At 44.3% G+C, this 14,747-nt stretch overlaps 1 protein-coding gene and 1 long non-coding RNA gene across 5 annotated transcripts in view; one reads left to right on the plus strand and one right to left on the minus strand.

Annotated features, from left to right (window-relative positions):
• Positions 1-13,613, minus strand: part of LOC8073228 (achilleol B synthase) — a 33,147-nt gene extending 19,534 nt beyond the window's left edge. The window contains exons 1-3 of one of the 4 annotated variants that reach the window (XM_021465335.1): positions 13,360-13,612; positions 11,327-11,404; positions 11,200-11,241 (exon numbers count right to left, since the gene is read on the minus strand). In XM_021465335.1, coding sequence (XP_021321010.1) covers positions 11,200-11,241; positions 11,327-11,404; positions 13,360-13,557 — 318 coding nt within the window. In that variant the 5' untranslated portion in view covers positions 13,558-13,612. Of the gene's footprint in view, positions 1-1,817; positions 2,055-11,199; positions 11,242-11,326; positions 11,405-13,359 lie in introns of those variants that run through there. The other 3 variants (XM_021465337.1, XM_021465336.1, XM_002445218.2) reach the window with 3 other exon arrangements.
• On the plus strand, positions 8,860-10,639 carry LOC110437097. The gene is made up of 2 exons (XR_002455207.1): positions 8,860-9,341; positions 9,453-10,639. It is a non-coding gene; the product is annotated as an uncharacterized LOC110437097 (long non-coding RNA).

Genomic DNA, 14,747 nt, shown 5'->3' on the forward strand with positions numbered 1-14,747 from the left:
TATTTCATGGACAAAGGAAGTATATTTGATCTCACTCCTTAATAACTACTCCCTTTGTCCATAAAAGCTTCAATTTTTAGAGTTGTCTTAAGTCAAACTTTTAAAACTTCGATCGAGTTTAAAAAAGCTAAGATTTATAGTATCAAACTAATATCATTAGATTTATCATAAAATATATTTTTTATAAGATATTCATTTTATGTTATAGATACTATTGTTTTTTATAAAAAATTTGACTGACACGGATTCTGCGAATTGAAGCTTTCAGAGACAAGGAAGGAATAAAATTCTTTGTTGACCAGCTATTTGCCAACAGGTGGGTGCCCTAATCATTCGCCGGCCCAACACTGCCAAACCAACTCCTACTAGCTCGCTCTAACTCTCTCGCCTCATCGTCGTCTCCCCGCACACCACCGCCCTCCCATGCATTTGGGCCCTTCTCGCCCCGACAGGCTTCCTGTGCTCCGTGCCCCACGGCCCTGTCCTCCTCGACCAGCACTTTGGCATGGCCGCCCTCGTGTCACCCACCAAGATACGAGTTTCCTTGTCCATCTAATTTTTTTTTTACCTCTGACATACGGGCCCTACTTACTAGTCCTAAAGGAAAAGGTAGCAAGAACGTGAAAACCTAAGGAGGAGAAGCAGCAAGGGAAAATCAAGAGATAATAATACAGATAAAACCAAGGAGAACATGCCCTGATCTAAGAGGATCTAAGGACGTCAGGACGACGTTAAATCTAGAGATAATACAAATCTCAACAAGGAAATGAAGACAAAAAAATCGCAACATCCAGCGAATTGGAATACTCCCTCCATACTCATAAAGAAAATCGTTTAGAAAACTTTTTTTAGGTCAAACATTGATAATATAAATCATAAATAATTTTTAGATTATTGAGTTTGGAAATATAAAAACCATATGAATTGATTTATCTTGAAAAGTACTTTCATAAAAATATACATATACCACTTTTTGATAATTATTTTTTTATAAAAATAAAAAGTTAAAGTTAGACTTTGGAGATATACGACTTTCTTTACGCGTATAGTGGAAGTATATACTATCCGAACCGAGGAAGGAGCATGAACCAGCCAAATGCATCGAGCCCTTCTCCCGGCAGCTCACGTTGTCCCGCTCGGTGGCAACAATTTGAGAAGAGAATGAGACGTTGTAGGCTCAGGCCAAGGCAGGTCGGTATCATCGACACTGCCCGGGACCCTACTATGGATGGATTTTTGTGATCGAATCGCGTGATCCTAGTCTGGATATCAATATTGACCACATTTTTTTATGAAACATGTTGACCACATTTTTATATCCAATCCAAATACGAATACAGATTTATTGGATATGAAGGCAAAACGGATATGTCGAGTTTGAAATCTTATTCAGATATCTACTAATTTTTTGTTCACGGTCAAAAACGATCATCAGGGCCGGTTCTTAAAAACCTATGTCATCCATCGTCAAAGAAGTGGTCTTTAAGCAGTTTTAAAACCGTTCCTAAAATTTAATATTCACCGCCCTTGAAAGTCTAGGACTAGAAGACTGACCATACTATCTATCTCACAAGATTTAATTTTGAGTTCGTTTCACACAATTGCAGCATCGTCGACTCAAACTCCACAACCTTAATTTGGCCTCACAGGTATCACCTCCTACCACGACAGATTATAGATATGATATCCATTTTTTTCCGGATATGTACAAATCTTGTAATCAATATTTTGACTTGTAAACAATCTTAAATATAAAAAAATTTAACTATAAAGTTTTCGATCTCGTCGAGTACTAGAGAAACTTGATAAGCTATTACCTGCATACGCAATAAGAGATCAGAGGACTCCCTCTTCTCGAAGCGGCGCTCCGTGAACTCCCGGCGCACCCTCTCCACCTCGGCGCGCTCCTCTGGCGTGCCGAGCTCCGGGTCGAACTCCCACACCACCCGCCCGCGGAAGTTGTTGCACGACTTCAGCCATGGCCCGCCCCCCTCGGCGACCTTGAGCCTCCACATGATCGTTGGGCGCAGCGAATTGGAGAGAGGTGGAGAAACAGGTGATACGTAGTACCTACGCGTGAGTGCAGCTTACAGGAAAGCTCCTCTTATATAGTAGGCAGAGGAAGCAGAGAGCATGTTGTTGTGGGAACGCATAGAACCGTAATTATTGACCCCATCTATCATTCATGGTGAGAAAATGAAAGATGAAGGCCAATGTCTCTCTCATTCCAGGTTTGTATATCTCGATTACTGTCAATATATATATATATATATATATATATATATATAGCACTTCTGAAAATGCTTGTCCCGAGAAAGAGACTAAATATTCTAATACGGGAAAGGGGACTTTCAGTATCAAAACAAACGTAGGCTAGAAATGGAATCAAGTACTAACAAATTAAGCACTACATTTTTGTAGGAGATTTGCTGCCGTACCACCAAATAACTTTAAGTCATTAATTTAATTAGATCAGATGGTTCTAGGAGGTAATAGGTGAAAAGTAAGTTTTAGATATAAAGATCTTTTCTAATCTAATTAATAATACAAACATTATCTATTAGATCTTATGGTGAATTTTTATTTTTGCAATTTTGAGTGTACATAACTTAACTAGAATAAACTAACAATTTTTTTATGTACTTGTATCTCAGGCACGTAACCAAATTTGCGTATATGCGTGCCTGACATACATGCATACATGTAAATTATGTGTATATGAAACTTTACAATAGCTACATATTTTATTAGAAGGTCTTCTCAATTATGTAATATATTTTAGTTGAGTTAGTATATGACATATATTTTTTTAGCGGTAATGATATGACCCAGACGTCTGGACGGCTCATTCTTGGCTTTTACATAGATTGGGTCCAACAGACAACCCACTTCCCCACTCGCTATCTTGCCCCACTCACGGCCGCTTTAATCTCGGCCCGCAACGGTTGCCCTGCCTACTCAGCTCCACAACACGCCACTATCGCTTCTCAATCGCATGTGCCCACCACTCTCCATCTCGTGCATGCTTACCGGCTCCCTCTATGGCTAGCGGCGACCCGCTCCTCTCCAACGTGTGTGCCACCGAGTTCCTTCCCGGCTGGCAGCACCCCGTCCTTGTTCCCCACCGTAGCATCCTCCTCCCCTGTCCCGGCAGCTCCTTCACTACACCAGCGGCTCTGTCACCCACCCCATGTCCTTCCCCTCCCACCACGGCGGTTCCTTCCCACCATGGCGCCCCCCCCCCCCCCACACACACACCAGTGTCCTCCCCCACCGGGAGCCCCTAATGCTCGCAAATCTAGCGGCCATGGCACTCATTCGCGAGGATATCTCTCTCCACCCTATATTGCAATTGTATGTCTCACAAGGTTCAAAGGTATGTTGCGATTGAATCATATGGATGTTGCAAAACTAAAACGGGGATGTTGCACATGTTGCAATTTTTAGAGGCATGTTGCAATCGTATGTTTCGAGTGTTGCAGATGTTGTATGTGTTTTATTCGAATGTTTGTGTATGGTTGCAATGGTTTTCAAGTGTGTTTCAGGGTGTTTTTCAATTATTCTAGAAGTATGTTTCAAGTGTTTCAACTGCCTTTAGATGTATGTTGCAACTATTGTCTTGAAATGTTTCAAAAGTAGTTTGGATATTGCCTCTCTCCTCCCACCTTCTCTTGCATCACACGGTTGGGAGCAGAGGCATGGGCGTGTGGTGATATGGGCGTCGTGGGCGTGCTCTCATGTTTGAGCGGGTGCAGAGGATACGATTTTTTGAGTGTTTGATTCGACACATCAATACATGAGAGGAGCGGACGGTTTCGTCGAATAGAAGCGTGAGAACCCCCACGTGAAGTAGGTGTGCGGGCAAGCACGCAATCAGATGTAGTTGGCCTGAGTGTCCGGACGCTAGCGCCCGGATCGGACGTCTGGGCGCTAGCAGTTTCGATTTTTTAGTGGAGTATGTAACATGACCGTTGTATAATTTTAACATAACTTAGAGCATCTTCAAGAGTCTTTGCAAATCTCACTCTCTAAATCATCATTTAGAGAACTATTTTTGTAAAAATCACTTTCTATTTTTTTACTCCCCAGCAGCTTTTCTATCTCTCCCGTGCACACTTTAGAGAGCCATTCTCATTTTCTATTTTTGGCTAGTGACAAGCCTGAATTAGAATATGATTATATTCGTATAACCATTTAGACAAGTTATTGGAGGGTAATTTTTTTTACCAAAATCTCTATTCATAAGATTTAGGAAGAATTTAGAGTCTCTCCGAGTTGCTCTTAGTATCATATAAAAAATTTAATCACTTTTAAGGAAAAATATTATGCAAAAAGAAGAATAGGACTATTGGCCTAGATGTCACTTTTTATTTTAGCCATGCAAATGGGAAAACGAAGGATGCGGCGACAGTCACGAGAGGAAGGGGTTGCATGCCCACCCACATCTCCAGTGATCGGAGCAATCTGAGGATTATTTTCTTTAGATTAATTAATTAAATTAAATTTTATAAAATCAAGGCCTCATGTTTATTTAAGATACTAACTTTTAATAAATAATGGGGTACTGTAGCATTATTCTTTTTACAGATGGCCAAATGGGAAGACCCTAGCCCAGCATGAAACGATGCCCATATATAGTGCCCACTCGCACTAGCACGGGCATAAGGCTGTGCCTAGGCTATGGCTTCCACACGCACTACGCACTGTCACGATCACTACAGGGCTAATGAGCTGGTACGCTGTGTGGCCAGATCTTTCCTAGGTGTTGGATTGGATGGTCTTAGGGAATCTAGAATCGTTGGATATAATTAAAAAGAAGAGTACACAAATATCTAAAACCCTAGCTCCCAAATACCAATTTCTTATCCTGCCATCTCTTACCAAAAAATACGTGTGCATACTTTAGCGACGTGCTCCCTCTTTGCACTGAGTCACGATGGCCACAACTCCCATGCCTGCTCCCTCTCGCGCGACGGTCTCAGCCAATGGCCATGAAGGTGAGCTCCATCTTACGTGGCGGCACAATGGCCTCCATGGAGCTAGGCTCCCTCGTGCAGTGACGTGACACCTCAGCCCAGAGAGAGCTAGGTGGAGGTACGTAGTGTCGCATGCTCGACGAGGGAGATGGTGCTCCGTCTCGGCAATGTGGTGGCGGCGAGGCGAGCTCCACACATGGTGTTGCAGTAGCCTTAGCGCGCGACAATGACACGTGCTGGCATGGGCCTAGTGGGCCATCGTGCCCATCGACATGGTACGACACATATAAGTTCTTGTAGGGTTGTCCCTGGGCCAAGGGTTGGGCATGTCCGGCCCAACACGGCATGACATGGCTAGGGCGTAGTGCCGAATAGTGTCATACAGAATAATGGCAAGACCAGGCCACGGGCAAAGCATGTTTTTTCCCTTAACGAAACCAGCGAAAAGTTATCTCTTTCTAAATGTCGTTCGTCTAAAATCAAGGCTAATAATATAACCTTCCGCGGGCTTTATCAACACTTACAAGCCACTTATATCAGTTGTTGATTCAACAATAACTCACCCTTTTCTCTCACAATATCTCTTAATTCTTGAGCTAGCTGTAAATCTTTTCTCTCCTCCACCTTAGCATATAGCCATTTATATGCATGTGGTTATAATTGCTCTAGTTCAGTCACTAGCCCCCACACTACAGGACCAACGACACTACGTACGAGATCACAACTCTCACTCACTTGGTCTCCCCGCACACAAAGACCGCCGAAGGCCATCCCACCCTTCTTTATCAATGAAAATAGATGGAAACCGAAGGTGTTTCAATATTTTTAGTGGAACCGGGCATGTGTACCTAAACAAACCAATACAATCACATATTCAATGGAAACGGTCGGAAGGCAGGTACTTAAGCCGGAATACCGCACAAAATTATATACTCACAAATGACAAAATAGGTGCACCATGAAAATATATTTTCTTGCAAATTTACCGTACTTATTTAGTGTATCATAAATATTATTTTTATAAATTTAGTCACATTACACACACTACTGGAAACTCGTTCTTTGCCGAGGGCCTGAGGCTTTGCCGAGGGCCAAATCTCGGGCACTCGGCAAAGACCTTCTTTGCCGAGGGCCGCTAACCGTGGATAGAGACTCAATATACACCAAATAATATGAATAATATTTTTCAAAACACTATATTGCATTACTCCATACACCTGCAATTTAAATTTAAAATATTCAAAAAAATCAACAAAACAAAATAAATTAAGAAAATATATAAAAAAGATCAAAATTGTCCGAAACTTTAAAATTAAGTTTCAAATAATGTATTTTACCACCACAAAAAAACTAGACTCAAAAAATAAAAAAAAACAAAAATTATTTGCCGAGGGCTTAGCCTGGCTTTCGGCAAATGGGCTCTTTGCCGAAGGCCTGACCAGTGGCCCTCGGCAAATTCTTTTTGCCAAGGGCTCTGAACCTGGGCCCTCGGCAAAGTGCCGAACCCTAAATCCTAATCGGGCCGGCCCAAGAAAAACACGCGCAGCCTGTTCCTTCTCTCCCCCCGCACGCCCAGCCGCCACTCCCCCACCACCGCTCGCAGCGCCCAGCCGCCCGCGCGCGCCCAGCTCCCCCGCCGCTGCTCGCCGCGCCTGCAAGCCGCCGCCGCCACGCGCTGAAGGGTCGAGATGGCGGACTAGAGGGGGGTGAATAGTCCTTTCTAAAACTTATCGCGTCGGATAACCGAAACAAATGCGGAATTAAAACTATCGGCATAGCCAAGACTACACCCCTCTATCTAAGTTCTCTATCACCTTGAAAAGATCCTAAACAAGCAAACAAGGTGCTACCTTAGCAAGAGCTCACCTAAACAATTCTAGGAACAAGGTCACACAAATCTATGCAACTAGTACTTTGCAAACCGGGAGAGCTCCTACACAAACTAGTGAGGCAAAGCGCACAAAGCCTAAGCTCACTAGCAAGCTCAATAACAAGGCAACTAATGCCAAATTAGAGAGCACAACTTACTTAGCTACACAAACTAAGCAAAGTGACTAACAAGGTTACACAAACCAAATTAGTCACGCGAGGGAACTACTTCTAGCTACACAAGCAAGAAGGTAACTAGCAAGCTACACAAGCTAACTAATTACAAGAGCAACTACACAAGCACAAATATATGAATGTAAGCACAAGCTTGTGTTAGGGACTTGCAAACCAACGGGAAGAACAATGTTGACACGATGATTTTCTCTCGAGGTTCACTTGGTTGCCACCAAGCTACGTCTCCGTTGAGACAAGCTCCAAGGTTGTCGCCGGTCCTCTTGCTAGTGGTGACCCGCAAGTCACACTCTCCCACGTGGAGTGCTTACCACAAGCTCTAGCACTTGACCCGGCCGGACCACTTGTCGCTCTTCACGTCTCGCTCAACTAGAGTTGCTCTTCGCGATCCCCGCGGGGTGAGCACCGTACCCCTCACAATCTCTTCTCCGGAGCACCGCACAATCTCCTTGCGTGCTTCGACGGAGTCACAAGCCACCAAGCCGTCTAGGAGGTGGCAACCTCCAAGAGTAACAAGCACCACCGGCTTGCAACACGAACACCTAGTGCCACTCGATGCAATCTCTCAATGCAACTCACTAGAATCGCTCACTCACACAATCGGATGATCACTATCAAGCATATGTGAGTTAGAGGCTTTACTAGCACTCCCCAAGCATGGACACTAAGTCCCAAGGGTGCTCAGCACTAGCCAAGGCCGGTCACAACTTCTATTTATAGCTCTAAGGGCTAAACTAGCCGTTGTCCCTTCACTGGGCAAAACACGAGGGCATCGTTCGCTCATAGGGAGCCACCGGACGCTCAACCCCCAGCGTCCGGTGCTCAGCTGACCGCCACGTGTCACTAGCCGTTTGAAGTCGACCGTTGCCGCCAACGGCTACCACGCGCTCGCGCCTGACACAGCACCACCGGACGCTCAACTAGTCCACACCGGATGCATCCGGTGCACATCGGACCCGTGCGCAGAGAGTTTTGCAAACTCGCAGGGTCACCGGACGCAAGCCACCGGACGCACCCTGAGCGTCCGGTGCTCACCGGACTCATGCGCAGAGAGGGTCGCCAAACCGCCCGCACACCGAACGCTGAGCACTGGACTCTCTCCGGTGCGTCCGGTGCACTCTGCTGCACCCGACAGCACACCGGACGCTAAAGGCCAGCGTCCGGTGCCTCCGCACAGAGCGTCCGGTGAGTTTTTTCTCACTGAGAAACACTCCCGCGACTTCTCCAAACTTCCCACTGGCGCAATAGAAAATATGCACTTAATTTTCTCAAAAGCGCCGAATCCCGCCGACCATGTGCAAGTGTGTTAGCATTTTCACAAACAATTTCCCAAAGGAGTTAGCCTCTCAACTTGCCACGCCACTCGATACTAACACGTATGCAAAGTTAGATCGCTCAAGTGGCACTAGATGACCGATATGCAAACAAGTTTGCCCCTCTTGATAGTACGGCCATCTATCCTAAATCCGGTCATAAACTTCTCTACACACCTATGACCGGTGAAATAAAAATGCCCTAGGTTATACCTTTGCCTTGCGCTTTCCATTCCATCTCCTCCAATGTTGATGCAACACATGCACCAACCAATCACCAAATGATATGATCCACTTCATATCATCATGTGACCATATTGGTTCATCAATCTTGACCTCACTTGCTCTTCACCGTTGCCTCGGTCCATCGGCGCCAAGTCTTGCTCAAGCTTCACCGTCACACGCGGTCCCTCGCTTCAAAGCCTCTGACTTGCCCTTCACTCTTGCAACCGGTCCATCAAGCCAAGCCTCATCTTGATCTTCTCCACCTTGGTCACATGACTCCATGTCATGTCTCATATGCAATGAGCTCCTCCATCATCACATAATCACCTGTGGACTAATCTCCTGTGTATCTCATATAAACACTATTAGTCCACTAAATTGTCACTCAATTACCAAAACCAAATAAGGACCTTTCACGCGCCCCGCCCTATCCGGCCAGCAGTGCCCTCCATGGCCACCGTGCCGATGCACCTTTCTTCCCAACGCGAGCTCTCCCTCCCTCCCTTCTCCGGTGCTGAGGTCACCCCTTCCTAACGCGAGCTCTCCCTCCCTCCCTCCCTCCGGCGCTGAGATCACGCTGTTCCCTGGATGGGCCACGTCGGCGTGGGTCAGGCAGTGCACAAGCTCAGCCGCTGCCTGATGGGGTGGCTGCCCTTCTTCTCCCTCGGCCAGATCGACGATGGAGTGGCTGCTCTTCTTCTCCCCTGACCGGATCTACAACAGAATGGCAAGCTGACGACGTGCCGCGCTCTTCGCCCACTCCCAGGTCTGTTCATCCCCTTCCCTAGACTGTCCGTGCACATGTGTGCTTGAGCGGGGTAGAAGCTGAGACTGAGACTGAAATTGGCCACACCCCGCTGCCTGGCTGTTGCTGCAGGGGCTACGCAGGGAGCACATAGACTATGAGGGCTACTCTTTGCTACTGGATCCATCATCGAGTTGTTTGAGGTCCCATGATTCATGGATCTAGAGGAAGACAAAACCAACGCCATGGCTTTTGATTTCATCTCCCATCTGGATTCCATGCCTCTGCCTTCCAATCCTTCTGGTTTTTTGATTAGTCAATGTTGCCATGGATTGTGCTGAGTCTTGTCAATTTATTTCATTTTTCATTCTAAATTTCTAGTTGATTCTCCTGTTGGGCTACTACTATTACCAGAGCTGAAAGCACATTTAGGACACATGAACAAATAGAACAGTTGTAAGAAAAAGTACAGTTTGACAGAGTAAGTTTCTCCTTTAAACACAGTTTGAATGTGATACTAAGTACATGATGGAAATATCAGATTTCTAACCTTAAGCTCTTTGTTCTTTCAGGGTTACAGATTCCTTTAAACATTGTTTTATTAAAATAAATTTTAGAGGAATGGTTTGCTTCAGTTAACATACAATTCACATCTTTGATTCCTTTAAACATTGTATCCCTTTTTTGTGGATATTAAATTATGGAATGGTAAGATGTGCTCAACTAACTACTAGGTATAATATTAAATTATTTTTGTAGTCAACAGTCAATAGGCAACACATAGAGCACACTAGTCTGTGATTGTAGTCAACAAAGATGGTACTGGTGAACCCAGCCAGGCACACTGGGATTCTAGGAATTTGCCAATATGAGATGATCCAAATGATTTAAGCTACTGATTCTATCATTTTTTCTGAAATTTTTGGATGCTGCTACCAGCCTGTGAACAGCAAGCCAATCATAGTACTAATGATTGTGCAACCAACTGATTCATTGGTCATGACCTGATGGCTATATGGTTGAGGATTTGGAGCTCCTTTTATGGAAGTAGAAGGAATGCTAGCAGTTTGTACTTCTAATGTTTTTCAGTGCCTTTGAGGCTGACCTTGCAGATGCCATTCCTGTGGTCAAGACATCTATTGGTGGCACCAGAATAATAGGTCGACTCTGTGTTGGTGTAAGTTATTTTCCAGCTAGTTTTGTTGGTTCATCATATTGGTAGGATGGATCTAGCTACAGTAGTGGAATTCTGAATTTTATTTGTAAAGGGTGTGTTTCCTGAACTACATATGAATGAACAATCTTAAAAGTTTATTTTCTGTAACAAATGTGGTAGGCCTACATAGTTTACTTCTACTCTTTGTATATTTGGATGATGACAATGACTTATGTGTTGTGATGTGGTCAGATTTGATATTTATATATATGTTGTGTTGTGGTTAGACTGCCCTCGGCAAAGACACCTTTGCCGTCTAAAAATCCCCCGAGAGCCCTTTGCCGAGGGCCGCCCTCGGCAAAGAGGGCGCGTCCAGTAGTGACATATATAAAAAAAATGTTTGGCTCATTATTACATTAGATTTGTATTCTTTATAATTTGACCTGTGTTACTGTGTATTAGATTAGAATTGTATTCGGAACAACATGGAATAAATATATGTTCGTAACTAATTGATCCAAAACGTATATTGAAGTATTGAACTATCATTTCCTAAAAAAGGTACTTTCAAACTAGCTGGTCCAGATGGACTGCAGTGTTGGGTTTCATTAGATGGGAAGTGTTTAGCCTTCGGGACAAGATGTTAAGATGTGGCCTAGGTTGAAACCGGTAACAAATTTGGTAAAATTATAACCAAATATGGTATTCTGAAAAACACCGTACCAATCCCGTTCCGTCCCGACTCGAGACCTTCCGTCCCACGATCTGTCTCGTTTCCAGATTTTTCGACAATACGAAAATGGTTAGGTTAAATATAGAAAAAGAGATGGACCGAGATGAGAAAAATTACATCCGTTGATTGCTCGAGAATAAACACTCCATCGCCCTTCTCTTCCCACTTTAGGGCTCGTTCGTTTAGCTTCTGTTCCTGGTGGATTCATTCCAGATGATCAAAAATAGTATAAATTTACACAATGTTCCTGACTGGAATCATTCCAGGCCTCCATTCCAGGAGAAACGAACGGGGCCTTAGCGATCCTTTGATTGCTGCTTTCACGATTAGAGTGGTACACTAGGGCCAGGGGAGGAGGAGGAACGAGCTTTGTATCTCTCTTTCTCGTGCATGGCTATCCTGCCCATGATCCGGAAGGGAGGCAGAGGCAGGACAAATTAATACCGAGACGTGGTAGCTGCTGGATCACGGATGGAGCATGGAGAGGTTCAGAGTTCGCCCATCCCATGACTGCCCCTGCCGCGGTGTGTCGTGTGGCCACGCGGCGGCACCCCCAACTAGCCTGTTCGCTTGGCTGAAAGAACTGTTTGTTAATTTGTTATAAAAAAAAACACTGTTGGATGCCTGGCAGATTCGACAGCTCAAACAAACAAGCTCTAGCAAGGTGGCCACTTGCCCGCCAAGGCAGCTCGATATCACCCACACCGCCAGCGACACCTCTCACGTGCCGTGTGCCTGCCCCGACGCTCCCTCGCACGCTCCTTTCATGCGCTCGCTGCCTATACACGAGCGCGAAGAGAGATACTGTATAGACAAGGGGCAGAACAGGATGAACTGGTATCGTTATCGGATTTGCGTGAATTGAATCTGGATAGCACTGCTGTCCATATTTTAATTCGAATCAATTCGGACACGGATATTATTGATACGAATATAAAGCGGATATCTCAAATTCAAATTCGACTCATATTCAGATATCTACTTTATTTTGAAGATAACAGGTATATTTGCTCCTCAATAATTTTGTTGTAGAGGAAAATCAAATGTATGGGAGGATGGTATTGGGGTGACTAATATTATATTTTGAACTACCTGGGAAGTGACACAACAGGTCACCAACATTCTTCCCAAAATATAGGACCCATCCATCAACAACAATTTACTATTTATTTACTTATTTCCTTTTTTGGTTCATCTATTCTCCCCTGAATTGAGACCACATCGACGCCACCTGCCACTCTCCACTGCAGCGCAGCGCGAGTCTGGACCGTGGCCTCCTTGAGCACGAGCCCGGACGGGGAGTTCAGCCTCACAGGCTCGCCGGCTTCGGGGACTGCAGATGCTCTGTACAGGGGCTTGCCGGCACCAGAACTGCCGCTGGGAAACCGATGACACCGAGGAGGTCTCGTGGCTGGCTTCAGGCGTCGCTGCAGACCTCGCCAGACTCGGACTATATGACAGCGGACGATGGTAGGATTGGAGGACCGGAAATGCTCTTAGCACAAGCAGCGACGGAAAACCATGTGTAATAGTTTCTTCTTGGTCGTGTACCGTTTTGGCTAAAGTTGGTGTCTCGTCCGCGGACCAAACGACGTTTGTAAACAAAAAAATTCTATAGGCTCCTCTCTTAATGAAACACAGACTAAGCGTGTTCTCGGAAAAAAAAAACTCGTGTTCATCTGATAAGCAATGTAGAAAGTACTGTTGATTGATTTATTAGGGCTAACAAAGCTCAAGCGAACAATTAAAACGTGGTCGGTCTCTATCGCAGTGGCTGTAGAACAGCCTGCCGACCAACCCATGCCATCTTTGCTAGTACATCCTAAAGCACCTACAACATGCACGAGTTGTATGGACCCATACAAGCATGCTGCATAGGCGAGTATTTTTGGAAAAGCCTAGCAAGGCCTTGTTTAGTTTGCAAAAATTTTCAAGATTTTTCGTCACATCGAATCTTTGGTCACATGCATAGAGCATTAAATATATACGAAAATAAAAATTAATTGCGCAGTTTACCTATATAATTTTGTGAGATGAATCTAGTTACTTCGTGATTGGACAATGTTTGTCAAATAAAAAAGTTTTTGCGAACTAAACAAGGCCCAAGCGTCACTTATTGTTAACTGTAGAAGAGCAGGATAAGCTGTTACCTGCATGCGCAAGAGGAGGTCAGAGGACTCCCTCTTCTGGAAGCGGCGCTCCGTGAACTCCCGGCGCACCCTCTCCACCTCGGCGCGCTCCTCTGGCGTGCCGAGCTCCGGGTCGAACTCCCACACCGCCCGCCCGCGGAAGTTGTTGCACGACTTCAGCCATGGCCCGCCCCCCTCGGCGACCTTGAGCCTCCACATGATCGTTGGGCGCAGCGAATTGGAGAGAGGTTGCCAAACTGAATGACCCACGCGTAGCTGAGAGCAGACGAGCCTCCTCCTATATAGGAGTAGCTGGCAGAGATTTTTTTTTTCTTTTGACTGATTGTACGCTTATTAAATGCAGCGAATCTAGAGCTTGCCGCGACGGGGACGCTTTAGCGGCTACCAGTTTTTTTTACCAGCCTTAAAGAGACCCATAATGTGTCAGGGTCAGACCTTGCTTAGTTTGTGAAATTAAAATTTTTAGATGTCATATCGAATGTATTAAATGAATGTCGGGAGAGGTTTTTGATATTAATAAAAAATAAATTACATAGCTGGTCTAGAAAATAGCTAGACAAAATTATTAAGCCTAATTAATCTATCATTAGCCACATGTGGGTTACTGCAGCATTTATACCTAAATATAGACTAATTAAGCTTAGAAAAGTTGTCTCGCGATTTACAACCATACTGTGTAATTAGTTTTTTTGTCTATATTTAATGCTCTATGTATGTGTCCAAAGATTCAATAGATAGGTGAAAAGTTTTTTGGAAGGGAAAACTTTTTGAATGGGAAACTTGGCCTTGTTTAGTTCACCTAAAAACCAAAATTTTTTTAAGATTCCTCGTCACATCAAATCTTGCGGCACATGCATCGAGCATTAAATATAGATAAAAATAAAAACTAATTATACAGTTTGTATGTAAATTGTGAGATGAATCTTTTAAACCTAATTATTCTATGATTGGATAATGTTTGTCAAATAAAAATGAAAGAACTATAATGTCAAAATCTAAATTTTTTTTGATCTAAACAACTAGGCCTAAACTGGCCCTAATATCCAATATTGACCGGGCCTTGTTTAGTTCCGAAAAGTAAAAAGTTTTCGGCACTGTAGCAATTTCGTTTGTTTGTGACAAATATTATCTAATCATGGACTAACTAGGATCAAAAGATTCGTCTCGTGATTTACAGCCAAACTGTGTAATTAGTTTTTGTTTTTGTCTATATTTAATGTTTCATACATGTGCCACAAGATTCGATGTGACGGGAAATCTTTTAAAGTGAACTAAACAAGGCCCACTATGTCGCGCAGTCGGTGCTTCTCCCGTCCTTACATTTATTTCCATGCTTGATCAGTACAGTTAGCCGTTAACACTACACAGTACACAGCAGTTCAAGGTCT

The sequence above is a fragment of the Sorghum bicolor genome, chromosome 7 (genome assembly GCF_000003195.3).
Source record: "Sorghum bicolor cultivar BTx623 chromosome 7, Sorghum_bicolor_NCBIv3, whole genome shotgun sequence".
Taxonomy (NCBI): domain Eukaryota; kingdom Viridiplantae; phylum Streptophyta; class Magnoliopsida; order Poales; family Poaceae; genus Sorghum; species Sorghum bicolor.